Source organism: Volvox carteri, assembly GCF_000143455.1.
Source record: "Volvox carteri f. nagariensis unplaced genomic scaffold VOLCAscaffold_35, whole genome shotgun sequence".
NCBI lineage: Eukaryota > Viridiplantae > Chlorophyta > Chlorophyceae > Chlamydomonadales > Volvocaceae > Volvox > Volvox carteri.
Window position 1 is genome coordinate 149,755 of NW_003307578.1, and position 20,737 is coordinate 170,491.

Here is a 20,737-nt window from a genome sequence, read left to right on the forward strand (position 1 = left end):
TGGGGCGTAGCCGCGGAGCTTCAGCTGGGCGCGGTGGCACCTCGCGCCGTGCAGCGAATCGTATGTGAACACAATTCAGAAAGCCGCCCCGAATCGGACTCCCAATCAGACTCTCAATTGGACTACATGTGAACACACCCTAAGTTTAGGTGACCACACGATCCACACAGCTACTTCAGCACACTCAAGATATGAAGGAAATGGCTGGTAAAGCTCCCTTAAGACCTCAAAGAGGCCCCATTTGGGTGTTGCGAAATAATTGCTATCAAGGGCCAGCAGGCTCGGGCCGGCGGCGGGTCTTGAGGTGCTGGAACACGATAATAGACGCGACGGGTACGCCGCCGCAACTTCACCCTACCATTCGCAAACGCTGCAAACAGGGATATTACGATAACCAGCAGCAGACAACAAGCTGATTACATACTTACTCCGGCTAACCGGTCCTCATATATTTTAGGCAAGCCCTTTTTTTCACAACAAAAACATTTGTTGGCCAAGGCCTACACATGTACATAGACAGCAACCGGCGGTAGTTCGACACACGACCAAAGCAAGGCCAACAAAAGCAGATTCAAGTTACCATTTGCAGCCTTCTTAAGGAAACACGAGATAGAACCAAAAAGATATAACGCAGCCAAACTAATTAGTTTAAGCTTAGAAGCTTTTGGCTTTCCCGCATATGAATGTGCCTTGATGGAATTCCATCAAGGCACATGCTTCCGGAAGGCAGTGGGATCGCTCGTGCATGATTGTGTGTGTGGTTGTTACATGATTGATGTATGGTTGCAATTCTAGCTCGTCTGTGGGAAGTCTTATCGTCTATAGATCGTGCCATTTCCTTTATTAATGGCACGATTGAAAGTCGATAAAAAAAATATACAGACGCAAGCGAGAATCGCTGCTGGCTACATCCATCAGACTCACGCAGTAACAGGACGGAGATGCAATCGCTTGGGAAAAAGGGGATGGCGACCGAATGACTAGGTAAGCAATACAACCCACTGTAACAACCACACCACCTAATACAACCAAACACACATGTGCATTTCATGGGTCCACAATCCTTCGCAGAAGAAGGACGCAGAAGATGACGCCGAAGAACGGGAACCACGCATGCGATACCGTGAAAGGTACTCGACAGATGCGCCTATCTTCACACAGATAGGCCAACAACACTTCCAAAAACAAGCCAATATCGGTCAATAGCATTCAGAGAATTTGAGAACAGGGCAAGCTGTTGAGATGAGGAGTTGAAGTCTCGATTGATGGGCAGAGATTCGCATAATGGACTGATGACGACCATTGTACCCTCTATCTCTATGGAAGTTCGGGTAAGAGGATAGGTGGGATTCCAGAAGACAAACCATCAGCCTTGGATTTGCAAGCAAGGGCCACATTGCACCAGTCACAACAGCAAGTCGATCTAGTGGGAGCTACGTACCTGGGCCTTCCCCCCAGTCCATTATTTAACGAGCTTTTGGGGCTGAAGCTCAGCAGCCTCCGGGCTTTTAAGGATGGACTTCCCAACGACGTTGCTACTTTAAACTTCTTGCCACGAACCTCACTGCTGGGCTCCAATAGACCACCTTTGCTATACATGCATTCATGGACGGCCGTCCAATGACGCCCGAATGAAGCATCGCAACGTGATACGCGTGGATCAACACATCTATCGCATTTTGCTCGCTCCGTTTCAGTCACTAATAAACGGGTAGGAGAGCAGACGGGGAGACAAACAAACAAACCAACTGGCCGACTTCAGTAACAATTAACTTCGAAATGGGCCTTGCTTAGATCACCATATGTATGTACTGGCTGATTATTCATCACGACAGCTACAGCACTGGTGCAAGAAAACGTGGTGGAGGTTCTACTTGTCCCTGGGCATAAGAAAACTAGTGACGCACCGGAAAACAATGATGCTATTCAAGTGACCATAACAACAGCCGAAGACCGGAGTCTAAAACGGATCGCAAGAAACTGTGGAAGTTGTCAGGAACTTAGGGAATCACATTAAGTATTTGTGTACCGACGGCCTTGCGCCTTGCTGGTAGGCGGCTCGGTAGGCTATCCATGTGTGTTTCGGTGTTAGACCGTGAGGGGCGATGTGAGGCGGCCCCGCGCCGCCTCACGCAGGCCCCTCAGCAGGGCGGAGAGCAGGTGGGAGCTCACCTCAACCACCTCCATCACCTGAAGATGATCGGGTGAGGTGGTTGGGGAGTTGAGGTGGTCATGTATGGGTATTTAGGTGGTTAGGTGGTCAACAGGGAATGAATACATCTCCCACCACCAGGTGATAGTGCTATCAGGTGGTTGGTAAGGCGGATAGTGATGTTGCTGGTGGTGCTGGTTGGTAAGCTTTGGGACATGTGCAGCAGCCGGGGCTGCATGGCCGGCCAGGAGCTCCTCAAGTCAGGTGAGCGAGTGTATGTGGTGGGCACATGCGGCACAGGTAAGGCAGTCACATTATGACCCAAGTCTCGTTATTGGAAAGGGAGCAGACTTGGACACTCCTCCTCATGGGTACCATGATGCCTTCCCCGCTCTTTCTCCGCCCTCCTCCACGGCTACCAGCTAGCACTCCACGACTGAGGCTCTCCTCCCTAGACAGAAACCCCCTACCCCACTTGCTTCTCCCCATTCGTACCTGGCCAGTCGTTGGATCGTCGTCCCCCTCCGGGATTCCCGCAATCACCATAACGGGGTTAGGCAGGTCCCCGGACAACACCACAACTGCGCATTGCTCCGCGTCCAGCCCGAGGTCTGAAAGGAGGGAAGCCAGCGGGAGGAAGGGGACCAGAGGAAAGAGGGGTTTAGACAAAGGGCGGGAAAAGCAGCAGCAGCAGCAGGGGGATGAAGACGAAGGAATAGTAGGGATGGCGGTGGAGTGGGGCCACACTGTCTGTCCCCCATACCTCCCGATTCCCCTCCCCCCCACCTCCGCTTTCCCCCCCCAACCCATCACCTCCCCTCCAACCCCCTGCCAACCTACTCGGGTTTCGCCACGGCTCCAGCCCCCACTGTACGGACAACCGAAACACCTCGTCGGTTTGCAGTACATCACGGATGGAGGTCCAGGGGCCCCCTCCCCAGTACTTGGCCTGGCCGGGATGCGGCATCACAAGAGCCGCCTCAACAAGCAAGGACAATGAGCTTGTAGCATGGGACTCCTGGTACGCCTTGACTTCGGGGTCCGAATGCGGCGGTGGCGAAGTGAGCACAAGGGTGCCGCCCTCGGTGGGAATCTGAACGGGTGGGTGGAGGAAGGCCGGTAAACACAGAGTGAAGGTTCCAAAACGGGATAACCGTTAAATGGAAGCCGGAGTGGGGGGAAGGGCACTGGGAGGAAGGATCGAAGGGAAAGGGGAGTGAGAAGTAAGGTTTGGGTGAGTCTTGCAGCTGGCCATGTTGCAGTACCTTCGTTCACAACCCAAAACACCTTGGGTTCTCTAAACGCCCACACAGTCAAAACAGACGTCTGCCGTCTGAACAAACACATCCGTTTCCAAACATTCAATTAGTCATTTCTTCCACCTCCGCTGCACACACCCATGCGCCCATGCACACACCTGCACCTTCGAGCTGGTAGCCCCCCACATTGCCGTATTGTTCCCCAAGTTACGTCGGGGCTGAAGCTGGTCAAGACCGCGGGCCTTGCATGTGGGACTGTTGTACACCCGGATCGACCACCTGGGGGGATTGGGGGGTTGACGAAATTCAATACGACGGATAAAGGTAGTAAAGGGGATGGAGAGAAGGTTTCCATGATGGGTTTTAGCCTGGCCTCACAAAGCGAAGTGCCGAGGGCTTGGTTCTATGGTCCCCGCCTGAAGAGGCCATTCCAGGAGCCCGTTGAGGCCGTGCAGGTGCTGGGGACGGGTCGGCCCTCCCCCAGCCCTCCTCCCCCCTTTTCGCCCTTAACTGCCTCCTTTTTCACACTTCCCTCGCTCCCCGCCCCACCCTTTCAGGAGGCAATTAAGACGGGAATCCATGGCAATGACGGCATAAATGATGATTTCGAAACCCTCCCTCCCTTCACCTTCCCTTGCCTCCGCTACCCCGGCTATTGGGGTATAACTTGACGGCATCCTTCACTTCCATACTCCAACGTTCACCCCAAACCCACAACCTCTCTCCACGCCCTGAAAACACCCACTCACTTCCACGTGGCCATCTGTGCCTCCATGATGCCGTACGCCCACGCCACGGACGCCTGCACCATGTGTCTTCCGGGCACCCCCTTAGTCACCTCCTTCCACGCCGGATAGTCCACCAGCGGGATCAGGGCCAGCACGCGGTCTTCGGGAAGGAAGGCGCGGGCGCTCTGAGTCTGTGGGGAGGGAGGGTGTGGGGAGATCAGGAAGGAAAGAGCGAGGGGCGGGGAAGAACTGCAAGGATACTAATGAATATAAACTGTGACGTGCTGTTATATCACGACTACAACTGCTACAGAAAAGCACCGATCGACAGGTGCCCATCCCGAGGTATGATATGCCCGGAATACATCACATTTAAAGGGCGGGAAGGGTTTTCGAGGAGAGTCCGCAGAGCCAGAATGGAACCGATTACAAGGCAGAAGGAAAGGGCGACTAAGGGACAGAGCGCATCAAGGCGGTGAAGTCTCTTCCCGTCCCCTTACCCTCCCATGGCCTCATCCTCTCCCTCATCCCCTCATTCTCGCTCTTTTCTTTCCTACCGCCGTCCCCTTCCCCTCCCATGGTCTCATCCTCTGCCCTCCTGTCGCCCGCATGCGTTACCTGGTGATTGTTGAGCAGCACAAACGCCTTCTTGGCGGGGCTGTCCGCCTTCTTGATGTCGCTGATGAGGCCGCTGCGGTCCATGGTGATCCACATCAGATCCTTACTAATCATGGCCAGGTAACCAATGCCGTCAGAGGGGTGATCGCGAAGAACCCTGAAGGGATTGTGACATACAAACGGATGGACGGGTAGGGAGTCACACTGACTTACATATACGGGCAGGCAAAAGCCTCAATTGAACCTCGTTTCATATCGCATACATGCATATATACATACGCATATTATAGGCAGGCGGCTGGCAGAGGTTAAGGCCTGACTTCTGCTCCCGGCCGACCCGGGTTCAAATCCGCCTGCCGGCTCCTCGGGTATTTGAGGAGTGTTGACATGGGAGGTGGCCTCATATGGACGATGTGGGACGTGATAATATCAACTTGCGAGGTAACCAGGAACTAAGTTGAGGCGCCATTGATCCGCTAGATTTGGATGGATGCTGGTGTTGAGGTGCCGAACCCAACGAATACATTCTGAAGTCGGATGGGGTGACGGATTAGGGTGCCCCTCTAGCAGGGGAGAGCAGGGACTGCCCCGGGAAAGGGGGCCGCTGGCGAAGTTAACCACCCTGTAACTACATACGCACTTGATAATGCCGGTGTAGTCTCCCTCGTAAAAGCCCTCGAGTGCCTTGTCACCGAACTTGAGGTACAGCGGTCCCAGCTTCGGGTGGCTGTTCCAGGGGTTGAATTCGGTCCAGTCCACCACATGGATGCTCTGATACGAGTTGACTTGGCCTTTAGGACCAGAGGCGGGAAATACATGCAAATTTAGGACAAAGATCAAATTTGTAAAATGCTGCAGAGAGAGCACAGTGGAGAGGTGGATTGCGAGATGGAGAGCGAGGAGAACAGTGAAATGCAGATCAAAGGGACACGATCATTGATGACCTCACCATAGGGAGGGAGATGGAGGGGGGGGGGAGGAAATGTGAGGGAGTGTTGCTGCAGGGGGAGAGTGGGGGAAAGAGATTATCCATCCCCCACACGCACGGATCCCACCTGCACCGCCATCAGTGCCTCTCCTTAACGGATGCCCACCCCACACACACACAAACCCGCACCCGTACGTACCTTCCCCCCTCAGCGGCCACACAGACAGGCTGTTGGCTGCCACCGCCTCCTGAATGGTCCACACACGCCGCATGTACGAGTTGTTGACCAACAGAGCCTTAACCGCTGACCGGCTCAGTAAACTAACACCCCCTGAAGTGGAGCACGTCATTAGGCAAGGCCAGTCAAAGTCAAAGATTGGCTGTACATGCGCCTGGTGGTGAGAGATGGTGCTCAGATGGAGCCCACACATGGCGGACTCCATACCATATATATGTAACATATCGTCGTTTAAATTCAAATAACGTGAGGCACACATCATTGTGGCTGGCAGGAGTTAAGACTTGGTTTCTGCTCCCGGAGAATCTGGGTTCAAATCCGCCTGTCGATCTCTCGATGTGTGAGGGGTATTGAAGTGTGAGGTGGCCCCCCATCTTGTGAACGGTGCAGGACGTGATTACAGCATATTGTAAGCTGGCCAGAAGTTGAGGCGCCGTTGATCCGCTAGATTTGGTTGGATGTTGGTGGTGAGTTGCTGAACGCAACGAATACATTCTGAAATTGGATGGGGTGAATGGATTAGGGTGCCCCTCTAGCAGGGGAGAGCAGGGCATTGCCTCGGGAAAGGGGGCCGCTGGTGAAGCTATACCACCCTGTAACAACATCACAGGTTTGATCCAAGTCGAATGCCCCCCAGGTCACCTGCCTCTTCCACTAGTAAGGTGGCAGCAATTGCACGTGCAAAGCCAAATCTCTCCATACAAACATATGCAAACGTACACAAAGGGACTCACTGTACGAGTCCATCTCGGAATTGTACTGCTGTACGATGCTGCGCGCCTCCTGGAGTAAAGAAGGTGTCCAAGGGTGAGGAGCCGCGACGTAGGGACATATATACATGCATACAACACGTGCTTAAGCAGCGTCTGGTAGCTCAGGGGCTTCATGCAGTGAGCGTACTCCAAGGGTTTTGAGAGGGGCAAAGTGTAGGAGCCTAGCTCACTTATAACATACGGTAAGGAAGATGCTGACAAGAATTTCCGCCAAACCCAAAATACTTGTTGGCATGGTGACCCTCCAGCCGAACCAACTAGCAAGAGAAGAGCAAAGGATGGTGAGGTAGCGAAGCTACAGCATTAGCCGCGGACTTAACCCTGCAAAGCCAGGAAGAGTACAACCGCCAAGAACTATTGCGCAGCCCAGGTTCCAGGTTCGCAGCAAACGGGCAGCTTCAACCCACTGGCAGCAACACGCACCTTGGCGTTCATGATCTTGCCTGTCGCGTAGTCCACAACCGGGGCAATAATCACATACACCTGACATAGCAAGGAAAGGGAAAGGGCCCTCAAGAATTAAACGAAATAAAAAGGGGGATATCAAACTAGCAAGGGTAGGGCATGTAGGTGTTGTATCACGTCTTATCGCAGTAAAAGAACCGATGGGCGGATATCAATCCCGTGATACCCAGGATACTACAGTAGGTAAGTAAGCAGTTAAACCGTAAGTGGGTGAGTAAGGACCGTAAATGGGCGAGCAAAGGCTTTCTGTGATTGAGAGAGGTCCGCATTAGCACCCTTGCTGTCCTTAGCTAGCTTACTTGTCCGGCTGTGTAGATTGCGGGGCTTTCCTTGATGTAATTCATCTTCTCCTCCAGGTTCGCCAGGTCCTTGAGGGTGGAGGAGGGGGGGGGTAAGGTGCATTGAGGGGGAAGTAAAGGCGGGATGTGAGATACATGATGAAGTGCAAAGACATCGACTGCCAATGTTAGCCAAGCAATTCAGATCCCAGAGGTCCCCTGCAACCTTGCACAGGGGGTCAATTGATTGGGACAAGGAATCTCCCTTTTCTGAAGGGATGCATCATGCAGGGTGAGAGACCTGCCCCTACAATGCACCAACATTCCCAGCTACCCAGACAGCCAGAGACAACCTAAACCATACCTGCGGTACACACATCTGATCCACCCAGGCATACTTGGCTTTTTTGTTGGTGTGCAGCCACAACAGCCAGGCGGCGACCTGGGGGGGGGAGCAGCAGGTAGCAGTAATGTCAGAAGATGTATTTGTCAAAAATAGCACAAATAACAGCAGCATCGGCAGCAGTGGAGGTGGCAGGTGGCGGTAATAGTAGCGGTAATACAAACGGTCGCAAACAGGTAGGCAAAGCAGAAGATATGGAAAGGACGGCAGCACGATTTCTTCAGCGATTACTCTGCGTCCAAGGAGGACCACTTTGCGATGGCCAACAATCACGCACCTCAATTTGTATGGCATGGCCGTCCGCTAAGGACCAGTTGACAGGCACTGGCCCATTATCAGGCAGGTCGTGAACCGAATAGCCCTCTCTGCCGCAATCGGATATCCACGTCTTGTAGTCGTTGATATTCTCAGCGCGGCCACGAACGCGCCATCGGTAAGACAGCACGGCTGCGTTCTGCAGGCATTTATGAGGGCCAGGTTGGGCATGGGAAGGGGATTCCGCAAGGCGATCCTGACCAATAAAAGCTTTCGGAAGACAAAGATTCCGTCCAGAAAGGCATCCCTAAAGGTACGAGATGTTAACTCGCATTAAGTTGAGCCACTTGCTCGCTTCGTCCGAAACTGACTTCCCTGACGTACCGCTTCGGTCTTATCGGTAATGTAGCACCAGCGCTTTTGCCATGCATCCTTCTGGTATGGCGTCTCGGTACCAGTTCCTTGCAGCTCCGACAGTATCGCCGGGACATCATCTATCTTCAAGTAACGCGGCATCTTATCTCACCACCTTACAAGTCAAGATGTGAAAGGAAACGTAACCAGCTAGGTACTTAAGGAGAGTTCAGTTTTAGCAGCGTTATATAGTCACAAGCTTCCGACATTGTACGGCCTAGGCGAGCAGTTGACGAGCCGAGCGCACCAGTAAGCCGAGCTGAAAGGGAGAGTGAAAAACAGCAAGGTAGAAAATTATATTTTAAGCTTTAAAATTACAGACCTGAATAGGAATGATGAAACGCGAGTTCTTTGGGCCATACGACCAGCTCGGACGAGATCAGGATGCGATTGCATCAGAGCGCGCTTAACCTTGGCAGTGTTTTTAAGTATTATACAAATGTCACGCATATTGACAAAAGGGGCTGAACGGCTATGCCCATCGGCACTTCCCGGGTGCATGGACCGCCCGCCAAATTTAGTTTTGGCATGTTTTTAAACTTTGACTTAGGGTTGTTATTATCGGCATTTTCCGGATGATATACAGCTAGTTAATTTGATAAGTAAACTTGGATTTGACTTGATGAGTAAACTTGAACTTCACGTAAGACATTCGCGTTTGGCCTGCTCGGCCATTCGGCGTCGCCATTATTACTTTTGGTAATAACACAGCTTCTCAGATTGAGACGTCGCAATCCTCTCAAATTATTTGGCGTTTGGGGTTCATTTGGGCTCCCCCGTACGTAGGCGCCCTTTACGAATGGGTGAATATTCCTGATGTCACGAAATTGAACTTTTCTTTTTGGATTTACCCATTGTTTTGTTGTAAGCTATTTCATTTATCTGACACTCGGGTCCAGGGTGTTAAGAAACGCTCAACCTCCCCATTCTTCCTGCAAAGCCATACATATTTTGGTCGGCTCTCTTTATAATATTAGCTTAGTACCAGCTGAAAGCGGAGTCTTGGTCCTTTAGTCCTTCTCAGCTCACGGAGGTTAGGTACGATAACACGTGAAGTACACCGTCGCCATTCCAAGTGCAGCAGAGTGCAGCCTTGACATTTGGAAGCGCTTGGATCAATGAATACAAATGACACGTGCAAGTAACTGGTAGGATGAGTCAGCGGGTAGCATCGGCGCCGTTAGCGCCGAGATACAGCAATCCTAAGTAACGAAACGGCTTTTGTATCGCACTCTGAAGGCAGTGAGGAATGCGTATGCACTGTTCACATGTGCGGGCGGAAAGAAGCTGCACATGAAAAGCAACTGCCGGCTGTAAGTTGGGCAGTCCAACAACTCAGTAGCCCCATAACGAGGCATGACTTTTACACTACTGCTGCTTAAGCAGCACAAAACTTCGCAACGTTTCCTTGTCCAAGCTGCAAGAACAGACTTCTCCGCCCACCCTTACGCCCGCCTGAAGCCAATAAGAAGTTTCACCAATTCGTTTGTCTAGCAGTATAGTTGATCATGAAACGGGGGCCACACTTAGCCGTACACCACCACATCCCACGCAGTACAAGAAAGGACATAATGCTTTAGTACCACAGATATCCATTATGCTGCACAAAGTAGGCCTTTCATGAAATGGCGTCTTACCCCACGGACCACCGGATCCCATTTAGGCCTCAGCTCAGTCTGGCTCAGTCCTCTTAGAATCAGCAAAGCGCCGGATCCCTCGGGTCCCATTTCTGCAGTCACGAATACAAGTATCGCGAAAAGGTGGTCTTGATGGTAGCCAAACTAGGATCTGCAATTGGTTGGCAGCTGTAGTAGCTGATATACAGAACAGGAATGAACGCAGAACAGGAAAGATTAATAAGCATTAAGTACAAAGAGGTCTAACAGAATTTCGGGAGCTATTTACAGTGACTAGGTATTTCAATTGACAACTAGACATCGTGCATTTAAAATATCCTAATTCGACACTGACGGATTTGACGTTTCATAATTCTTGGCGAATTGAAACTGTTTCTGGAACATTAATCAGCTAGGCGCATTCACAGAAGTGTTTTTTTCCATGTTTGTTTGCCTGTTTTTCAGTCTGAGTGGAGGAATAGGTTTTTAGTCGCGGAAATATAAGTATTTCAAATCTATAAGGCGCGGGGGGTCCATTTTTGGCTGGAGGAATGAACTTGCAAGTTCCGTACAATTGTACGGTCGGAACAACTAATCTTAATTTTCAGGACCACGAACATTTTTTTATTCCTGAATTCGGAATATATCCTGCATTACTAGCTGGCACCAGTTTTTTTTTCATTTTTGCCGGTTAATTTTCCAGTCCGAACGGAGGAATAGGTTTTTAGTCGCGGGAATAAAAGTATTCCAAACCTGTAAGGCGCTGGGGGGGGGCTCCCTCCGATGCCCCCAGACCCCCCCGATGAGTTACAGTTTAGTTCGTGCAAACGCCGGCTTTGGGGAATGTCGCAACACGCGCACACCACAATCTCTCAAGCACTGATCGAATAGAGTTCGTTCACCATCGTTCGTCTTGCATCACGTTGAAAGATAACACTACACGACTTTCCAGGTTGCAGAAGTAATGATGCATAGCAGCAATGAACCGGAACCACCAAACGCAACCTGTTTCCTGGCCCATCGCGATTGTCTCCATATGACTGTTTGGCCCGCTCGCTGTTGACATCCGGAGTGGCGTTGTAGCGACTTTCAGCTGGTCACAGAAATCTGAGTTTGACTCCTTTGGTCGCGTATTGTTCCGCGCATAGCAGGACGAGGCCGAACATTGCCATATCATTAATTAGAAACTATAAACGTGTTGAGAACGGTCATATGCTTACGGCGCGACGCATGTAGGTTTCGATCTCGCGACGTAAAAACAGATGTTTTGTGTCTTATACGATTTAGCATCGGTCTGAGAAATGCTCTAATGACAGATATCTTTTACTAGTTTCTTGTCAGTGTCCGTTGGCCGCTAAGAACCTGGCCCGGAGCTGCGTAAACCGGTAGCTACCATTGCGTAATGAAGTAGCTGCTACGCGAAAAGGGTAGCTGCGTCTTACGTTGACCATACGACAGTGGTACGAATGGCGGGCGCGTTTGCCATATATAAGGCGCGGCCTGACCGATGTTTTCTAGGGGACAATCGAACCATACAAATCCCGCGCACGGTAGCAGAACGCACCGGCCGAGGAAGTTTGTAATGAGTATCGCCCTCACTTGGCGTGGATGACTCCACCCATTTTATCCTGTCAACAACCGGCAAAGTTCCAACCTGACGGTGGGCCTAGTGGCCCAAGCAGTAAAACTCTGCTCACATCAGGCTCACAATCACACCTGGGCCTGCAGTCTCAGGACAAAACTCTGATTCTGCTTCCGCTCGTGCACACAAATCTCGATCCTATCTCGCTTAAGACAATCTACTGGTATCGATTCCTTTCTATAAACGATCCTGGGCGCCCCGGTGTGTCCATCCAGCGGTTCCCCAAAACCCGGGAAAGTTTTGGGCTGCCGCTGGGTGCCGCCCGCCGTGGTGCGGCCGGTATTGAGACTAGGGTTTCAGCCCTGTCTCTAGCTACTTTTGAACAGTCTATTTGGTGTCCCACTGGTTGTACAACTTGTACGCCATGGAGAGCCAACATCAATCCCACTTTATCACACACCCTCATCCCTCGAGCGTCTCGTCTGTGCCTATCTTCCGGCTAGGTGACAGCGCATGCCAATGGGTCGCCAGGGTTGAGAGATGCGGTGGGATGTACGGCTGGAGTGAAGAAGCTCAGCTGGACGTCGCCATCTGCCGCCTAGGAGATGAGGCCATCTGCTGGCAAGCCGGCATGGAAGCGTCTCTCCCCGATTGGCTTAGCTTTAAGGCCGCATTATTGGAATGATTTGATCCGACTCAAGAAGAGTTTTTTATGTTGAGGAAACGGTCCTCTCCCAACTCGTGTGGTTATCGACCAGGGGATTTAACCCTGGGTCTACACGTAACTCTTGGGGAAGACTTAACCCTAAACGTATGGGACTACCGATGCATATTCGGTAGTTAAGTGGTGCACATTTGGGCACCGTCAGGACGGCGCAGTGAGATCGCGGAATGTACGAAGTTTTCCACTGGCGCCAGTATTTAGGGCGGTGACCGTGCTTATTTCTCTCTCACTTACATCGAGCGGTATTCCTTTCAGGAATCTCCTAAAGTCCTGCCGATCGCTACTATTACTTTTTACATTACTTGTAACAGTTTATCGTGCCCAATATCTTCACTGCCGGCATTCTTTTTCCTAAGTAACAATCAGCGTCAGCTGCCACCACTCTCGATTCTTCAACAGGTTATGAGCCCCGACTAGCGCCGACAGCTATCATCCAATTGTTATTTCTATCCCTTATCGACAATGGTCAAGGATAAGCTTGATGAGCCGCTGGACCTACACAACTACTCCACATGGCAAATCAGGTTTAGCGTGATGTGCATGGAGCTTGGGCTTGAGCAGGCTTTGCTCGCCGAACCGTGCAACCAGGAGCAGATTCGTCAATCACGGAAAGTCGTCAATCTGCTGATCAAGAACGTCACCGTAGCTGCTCGTAGCGCAGCGAACAGTGAAGCGGAGGGAAGGCATCTCGGAATCGCGTCCGTGACCGGCTCGTGTCTGGGGCTCGTGGATAGTCGCGCTCGATTGGATGGTTCCGGAGCTTCGCGGTTGCTCACGTTTTTCGTTAGCGCGCGCCCTCTTCACGCTCAGAGGTCGCGGGTTCGAGTCGCACACCGCGAATTTCGAGTTGCACACCGAAACGTGAGGACGCGAGGACGACAGGTCGCGGGTTCAAACCATGGGTCGCATGCGAGGATGCGAGGATGCGAGGATGCGAGGATGCGAGGATGCGAGGATGCGAGGATGCGAGGATGCGAGGATGCGAGGATGCGAGGATGCGAGGATGCGAGGATGCGAGGATGCGAGGATGCGAGGATGCGAGGATGCGAGGATGCGAGGATGCGAGGATGCGAGGATGCGAGGATGCGAGGATGCGAGGATGCGAGGATGCGAGGATGCGAGGATGCGAGGATGCGAGGATGCGAGGATGCGAGGATGCGAGGATGCGAGGATGCGAGGATGCGAGGATGCGAGGATGCGAGGATGCGAGGATGCGAGGATGCGAGGATGCGAGGATGCGAGGATGCGAGGATGCGAGGATGCGAGGATGCGAGGATGCGAGGATGCGAGGATGCGAGGATGCGAGGATGCGAGGATGCGAGGATGCGAGGATGCGAGGATGCGAGGATGCGAGGATGCGAGGATGCGAGGATGCGAGGATGCGAGGATGCGAGGATGCGAGGATGCGAGGATGCGAGGATGCGAGGATGCGAGGATGCGAGGATGCGAGGATGCGAGGATGCGAGGATGCGAGGATGCGAGGATGCGAGGATGCGAGGATGCGAGGATGCGAGGATGCGAGGATGCGAGGATGCGAGGATGCGAGGATGCGAGGATGCGAGGGCACAAGGACGCGTGAGCGTGTGGACACATGGGTGTATGGGACCGTGGCACCGTGGATGTAGCCACACGTGGATGTAGCCACACATGGACGCGTGGACGTGGGACATGAGGATGTAACATGGGCGTGTGCATGAAGCGTGGAAACGTGCATGTGTACCGTGAACATGTGGCCGGGGACACGTGGATACTGGGCCGTCAGGCCATGGGGACGACTGGGTGCGGTGGTGGGTAACGAACAACAGACGTGCGTAGTTCTGTTGTTCGACATGAACTTGCAAGGTTAAACTTTTATCACAAAATATCAGGATAACCGGGGACGCCTGGGCGTGGCTGTGGGTACTTCCACATAGTTCCACTGTGGGACAGGACTTGCAGTGGAAAACTAGACTACAACGGCTCCACCACGAAATGACGTGAAGTCGCGCACACCGCAACATTCCCCGGGATAAATTCAGTCGCAGAAATTCTATAGAATCATACGGATTCAGAATACATTCTATCAACCAGCGATGCTGTGCAGCACAGTTATTGTATAGAAGTAATGTGTGCCATTGGCCCTCGAGTGCATTTATTAATTTTGTCAAACGGATCCAGGATAAAATTTATCATACGGATTCAGGATAAAATTCTACCAAACCGCGGTGCTGCGCAACATACATGCATATTGTATCGATGTACTGTGTTCCATTGGCCCTCAACTGCATTTCTTGAGGATAGGAGGATAACCTGTCGCGACATCAGTCTGACCGGCCATTTCTATGGACAATTCTGGTTCCGGTAAGGAGTCCTGGTTGGGACTGATGCCCGTGATGTTGCTCCATCTCCTGCATGGGCGGTAGACTAGTAATCCTCTTCCTGACATCACGCAGGATGTCGGCGGTTAGGTACAGTTGCAGGTGGAGGCTCGTGGCTTCTGAGCTTGACGGGCCGGACTCAAGCCACACCTTCCCCCCCGACACCCCAGCTGTCCAGTGTGGATGCAACCAGAAAGGCGCAGGCGTGAGCCAACCGGACGCCTGAGCAAGTGGCGGCGGATCGAGCAGCAGCTGCAGCGTGATGGGCAGATGCGCGAGCCAACCGGACACCTGAGCAAGTGGCAGCGGACCGAGCAGCAGCTACTGCTCGGTGGGCGCGGTGGTCGGAGGTGCGAGCCAACCGAACACCTGAGCAGGTGGCCACACATCGAGCAGCACATGCAGCTCGGGTAGCAGAGGCACGAGCCAACTGAACGCCTGAGCAAGTGGCGGCAGACCAAACAGCAGACGCAGCTCGGAAGCGTCAAGCCCGTGTGATTCAGCAACAGTCATCTGAGGAGCACACACCACAACGCACCCGCCGCAGCAGGGGTAGCCTTGTGGAGGCAGTTTTGGATGCTGCCTTCTGGCTGTTCAGGCGGCCGACAAACCCCACCAAGCCTCGTATGGGTGCCTGGTTAGACAGCAGTACAGCTTCATGGCCGGAACATGTGCAAGATGTTCCTGCGGGTCAGCCTCTGCCCACTGTTCCTCTAGTAGAACAGATCCGAGTCGCCGAACAGCTTGATGCCGCTGTCAAACACAACATGCCATTGTGTGTCTGCACCTGCTGCAGCGAGATGAAGTCCGCGGTACAGGCACACGGCTACCGGTTTGGTGACATCCCCAACGTGCACCAGTTGCGTGCAGATGTTTGGAGGACACTGGCAGTGGCGTGTCCAGCTCAAGTCGTCGCATGGCTACCAGTGGCAGCCGCACCATGGGGCAGAGCACCACCACCACCTGAGCCAGCTTTGCCGTGGGGCTTCCGAAAGACGTGGCTCAATGGGCATTCTACGGAGAAGACGGGGCTCACCAAGCATCCTGGTACAACAGGGGACTCTGGTGGTTCAGATGACCAAGAGCACCGCCAGCCCACCCAGCAGCGCAGTTCGTTGCAACAGGCGCGGGACCATTTGAGCAACACTGGAGCATACGGCTTCCCGGAGGACTTTCCGCCGCATGAGGCGGGCCCATCTAGTCTGCCACGGCGGCATCGGCGTGAGACGGATGGTGTTGACGAGGAGCAGGAGTCTATTCTTTCCGATGAAGAAGTGGAAGTGGATGCGACACGGCCACAAGACACGGACGGCCAGCATGAGGAATGGATGCTCCCTTCGTGGCCGCCACAACCTGGCATGAAGCCACGGCCGGATCCCACTGCTCCGGGTGTGTGGCTAGTGCCGTACTGCATGTGTGTGGAGCGCTCTGGGGAGAATTGTACGGTGCACACCAACGAGGCTGGCGATGACATCATCATGATGTGCAACGACTGCATTCATGCCTTGGAATGTAAGCACTAAACACTGGGTCGGGGGAACGAATGTGTGGCAACGTATGTATTTGATGGGTTTTGGCGGCTGCTTTCCTGTGGGATGTTGTTCGTTGTGGCCGGTTCTGGGGTAGGCTGCTGGGACATACGCGTTTCATGAGAATTTGCATGTGGTGCTTTCGTTGCCGATCATGTGTGCTGGGTGTTCATGCATGCGCGCACGCCACCGCACTGGTTATTCTGGCTGGTCTGCCCTGCCTGTGGCTGCTGCCTCCGCATCCAGGCCAACGCATCCCGTAGCCTGCCCTCGCACGCTATGATGGTGGAGACGTGCCGGAAATCAATCAGGACGGGCAGCGTCTGGAGTGGCCTGCCGTGCTGGAAGCCAACATACCGGGGCTGGGCCATGCCCAGCAGCACATCTAATGTAATGTAATGTAATGTGATGTAATGTAATGTAATGTAATGTAATGTAATGTAATGTAATGTAATGTAATGTAATGTAATGTAATGTAATGTAATGTAATGTAATGTAATGTAATGTAATGTAATGTAATGTAATGTAATGTAATGTAATGTAATGTAATGTAATGTAATGTAATGTAATGTAATGTTACAGAGTGGGAGGCTTCTGGGCCGCTTTATCACATTGTCAGTTCTAGATCATTTATCACCTTATAGCACCATCCACCACTACCACACTGTACTTCGCCATACGAACTGTAAGTCCAAGGCGGTGGGTCCAGCCTTCAGGGACCCCTCCTCATCCATTCACCCGAACACCCGAAGAGACGGAGGGTTCGGCAATCGCCACCAATCCAGCGTGCGAATCTGGTCCATCAACTGTGACCTCAACTCCACATCTCAGCAGCTAGCCATAATCTCGCGCTCCCGACTAATTCGGGGGTCTCCCCAGGAATCAAACCCAGGACCTTAAACCGCTAATTGCAGTAGTGTCAACCCAGACCAGACCGCAGCAGATCTACACGCTCAAGGTCAAGAACCGGCCGCCTGACTTGCAGCCCATCACCGTCACAATGCACAGGATAGCCATGGTGAACCCATCACTCGAGCAGTGGGTGGACGCCATCCCACGCTCTGCTGTGTCGTTGCCGGAGAACATCACCGTCCTCTGCATGGATGTCGTCAGCAGCAAGGACGAGCTGCTAGAAAAGCTCAAGAGCGCCAAGGTGTTGTCCATCCAAGCAGCTAATATTGTGGCCTGGGTCAACTACCTGAGCAACCTCACCTCTGAGAGGCATATCGATGACCAAGCGATGCAGGAGTGGCAGCCAATGGACCCAGAGCATCACGTGCTGCAGTCCTGTTGAAGGGCGGTCCTATCCCAACGTAGATAGTTGGTAGTTAGGCGATGATTCCGCCGTGATAGGCGATGCCTCGGACGTGCCTCGACCTTGCCTCGGCCGTGCCTAGACTTGCCTCGGGTCTCTCGGCCGCGTATCTCGGACGTGACCTCAGGTCCAGGGATGGTGGACATCTGTACGATACTTCCATTGTACTGGTATATAAGACACGAGTTGTGCTAGTCTTAGTATCTCATCTTTGTATGGATCGGTATTCCTTAGTAGGAATTTCCTAAAGTCTTCCAGCCAGTAAAGTCTTCCAGCCAGTAACCCACAGACTGTAACCCTTATATCGCGACCAGTCTCCTTGCCTTCATAACTCCCAAAAACACTGTGGGCGGAAGCGTTGGCGACTGCAAACTACCTCAGGAACGTGTCGCCAACTGCTGGGTCAACCGTCACACCACATCAAGCCTTCTTTGGTGTTCGTCCGAATGTCAGCCATCTGCGGGTCTTTGGATGCGCCGCATACGTTCATGTGCCCAACGTCAAGCGAGATAAACTCGATCCGGTAAGCAGGCGAGGAATCCTAGTCGGATACGGGAATGGAGGACAGTACCGTGTACTGTACGAAGACGGCGTCATCACTGTTGTCTCCAGTGTCCGCTTTGACGAGTCTAATGTCGGCCGGCGGCGTAGTACCGGGGACTCCGATTATGAGTCCGATGCCGATGAGGAGGAGGACGTTCACACTAACTTGCCTGGTGAGGGGTCGCTGCCTAGGGCTGGCGAAGGAACATCAGGCAATACCGTCGGCGAGGAATCGCCGCATTTGGGTGGCGATTCCGTGCAAGGTAACAATCAGCCTGATGTGGAAATGGCAGGGACCCGGTACCCAGTTAGAGAGCGTAAACGCCCTGGCGAGTGGTGGCGAAACGAGCCTGGTCGCACTGTCACTGGTCGTGTTAATGCTGCTTTCTCTGCTGTCATTCCTGAACCGAATTCGTTTGCGGAAGCAATTGCAAGTCCACATGCAGACGATTGGCGGCGTGCAATGGACGAGGAGATCGCCGCCCAGATGGCTAACAGTACTTGGGAGCTGAAGACGCCACCTCCTGGTACTCGTTTATTACCGTGTCGTTGGGCGTATAAGGTTAAGTACAACGATGACGGCAGCGTGGAGCGTTTTAAGGCGCGATTGGTTGCGAAGGGTTTCGAGCAACGCGAGGGGATTGATTATGGGGAGTTGTTTGCCCCTACCTCACGTGGTTCGTCATTACGTGCTTTACTAGCAGTTGCCGCAGCGCGGAACATGACGGTACATCAGCTAGATGTGTCTACTGCGTTTCTGAATGGTGAGCTGAAGGAGGAGTTGTGGATGCAGCAACCACCTGGGTATGAATCTATTGAAGAATTGGCGACGGTGACGGCTAACGCTGATTGTTATTTCGGAAGGATTGCCGGTGGCGAAGATATTTAGCACGATAAACTGTTACAAGTAATGCAAAGAGTATTGTTAGCGTTCGGCAGGACTTGAGGAGATTCCTGGTAGGAATACCGATCGTTGTGAGATAAACTATTAGGCGCAGTCACCGCCCTAAATACCGGCGCTAGCGGAAAACTCGTACATTCCGCGATCTAACTGCACGTACATTCCGTGATCTCACTGCGCCGTCCAGACGGTGCCCTAATGTCTATCACTTAGCTACCGGATATGCATCGGTAGCCCCATAAGGTTCTGGGGTAAGTCTTCCCCATTAGTCAGGCGCAGACCCGGGGTCAAATCCCCTGGTCGACAACCACACGAGTTGGGAGAGGACCGTTTCCTCAACACGCCCCCTCGGGCCGTATCCCAACGAGTACCAAGTTCATCTGCACACTTCACACAAGGCCCATAGCATCTCGGCAACGTTTGAACTTCACCTCGCCCAGAGCCTTCGTTAGCACATCCGCAACCATCCACTCCGTAGGGCAGTATTCCAACTGCACCTCACCGCTATTCACCCTCTCACGCACTATGTGATGCTGCACGTCGATGTGCTTCGACCGAGCAGACGTAATCGGGTTGTTTCCCAAGCTAAGCGCCCCCTGGGAGTCTATCTGGATTTTCACCGCGCTCTCAGGCAAGCCCAAATCAACCATCAGCTTGCGAAGCCACAAAGCCTCACGAACAGTCGCCGCTGTAGCTTGGTACTCAGCCTCCACCGACGAAGCCGCCACAGTACGTTGAAGTTGGCTGCTCCAGCTAATCGCAGCCCCATTAAGAGTGAATACGTAACCAGACGTAGAACGCCGCGTAACTGGGTCTCCTGCCCAGTCAGAATCGCTATACCCGGACATAGCATCGTCGCCAACACCCCCAAAACGCAATCCTAGTTCGCAAGTCCCCGCCAGGTAACGCAGAACGCCAGTTGCTAAGTTCATGGCAGTCTTCGTGGGTGCGGCCATATGCCGGGACAAAACACTCAATGCATAAGAAATGTCAGGCCGCGTGTTCGTCGCCAGATAGTTCAATTCTCCCACCAAAGCCCTATACTCGGTGGGATTGCCCAGCAGCTCCTCTCCGTCCCCCTTAGGAGTGTACCTAAAGCCCGGAGGCAAAGGGGTAGACCTCGGCTTGGCGTCAATCATCCTATGACGCTCCAACAGCTGCGCAATATACCTATGTTGCGACAACACTATTTCACCCGACTTCTCCCTCCTAATTTCCATGCCCAAAAACACCTTCGTTTCTCCAAGGTCGCGCACCTTGAAGACCTTCGCAATTGCAGCTTTAATTGCCCGGACCATTTCCGGGTCTTCCGACGCAACAATAGTGTCATCTACGTGCACCAAAGCAATAACAACCCCATGCTCGTCAGTCTTAACGAACATCGCCGGATCAGACTTCGAAGGATAAAGACCCAACTTGGCGAACTCTGCTGATAGTTTTTCATACCAGCAACGGGGTGCCTGCTTTAAACCGTAAATAGACTTCTGCAGCTTGCACGCAAGCGACCGGTCACTGGATGCATACCCAGGCGGTTGCTCCATCCACAACTCCTCCTTCAGCTCACCATTCAGAAACGCAGTAGACACATCGAGCTGATGTACCGTCATGTTCCGGGCTGCGGCAACTGCTAATAAAGCACGCAATGACGAACCACGAGAG

The 20,737-nt window shown here is 52.8% G+C and overlaps 3 protein-coding genes across 3 annotated transcripts; 1 reads left to right on the forward strand and 2 right to left on the reverse strand.

Annotated features, from left to right (window-relative positions):
- Window positions 1-1,870: 1,870 nt before the first annotated feature.
- On the reverse strand, window positions 1,871-8,613 carry VOLCADRAFT_105853 (uncharacterized protein; the record flags this gene model as incomplete). Its single annotated transcript, XM_002953276.1, has 15 exons — window positions 1,871-1,960; window positions 2,173-2,190; window positions 2,648-2,763; window positions 2,993-3,245; window positions 3,570-3,690; window positions 4,161-4,330; window positions 4,758-4,914; window positions 5,398-5,548; window positions 5,885-6,016; window positions 6,658-6,706; window positions 7,120-7,179; window positions 7,461-7,529; window positions 7,804-7,881; window positions 8,120-8,296; window positions 8,482-8,613. 15 exons carry the CDS (start codon window positions 8,611-8,613, stop codon window positions 1,871-1,873), a joined length of 1,773 nt encoding a protein of 590 aa, XP_002953322.1.
- A 4,733-nt stretch (window positions 8,614-13,346) lies between these two features.
- VOLCADRAFT_38238 (uncharacterized protein) lies at window positions 13,347-13,565 on the reverse strand (the record flags this gene model as incomplete). The annotated part of the gene is made up of 1 exon (XM_002953277.1): window positions 13,347-13,565. A coding segment is annotated over one exon (219 nt), but the record flags the coding sequence as incomplete, so codon positions are not given.
- A 1,189-nt stretch (window positions 13,566-14,754) lies between these two features.
- On the forward strand, window positions 14,755-17,613 carry VOLCADRAFT_93991 (uncharacterized protein; the record flags this gene model as incomplete). Its single annotated transcript, XM_002953199.1, has 5 exons — window positions 14,755-14,773; window positions 14,969-15,140; window positions 15,338-15,427; window positions 15,587-16,302; window positions 17,234-17,613. 5 exons carry the CDS (start codon window positions 14,755-14,757, stop codon window positions 17,611-17,613), a joined length of 1,377 nt encoding a protein of 458 aa, XP_002953245.1.
- Window positions 17,614-20,737: the final 3,124 nt, after the last annotated feature.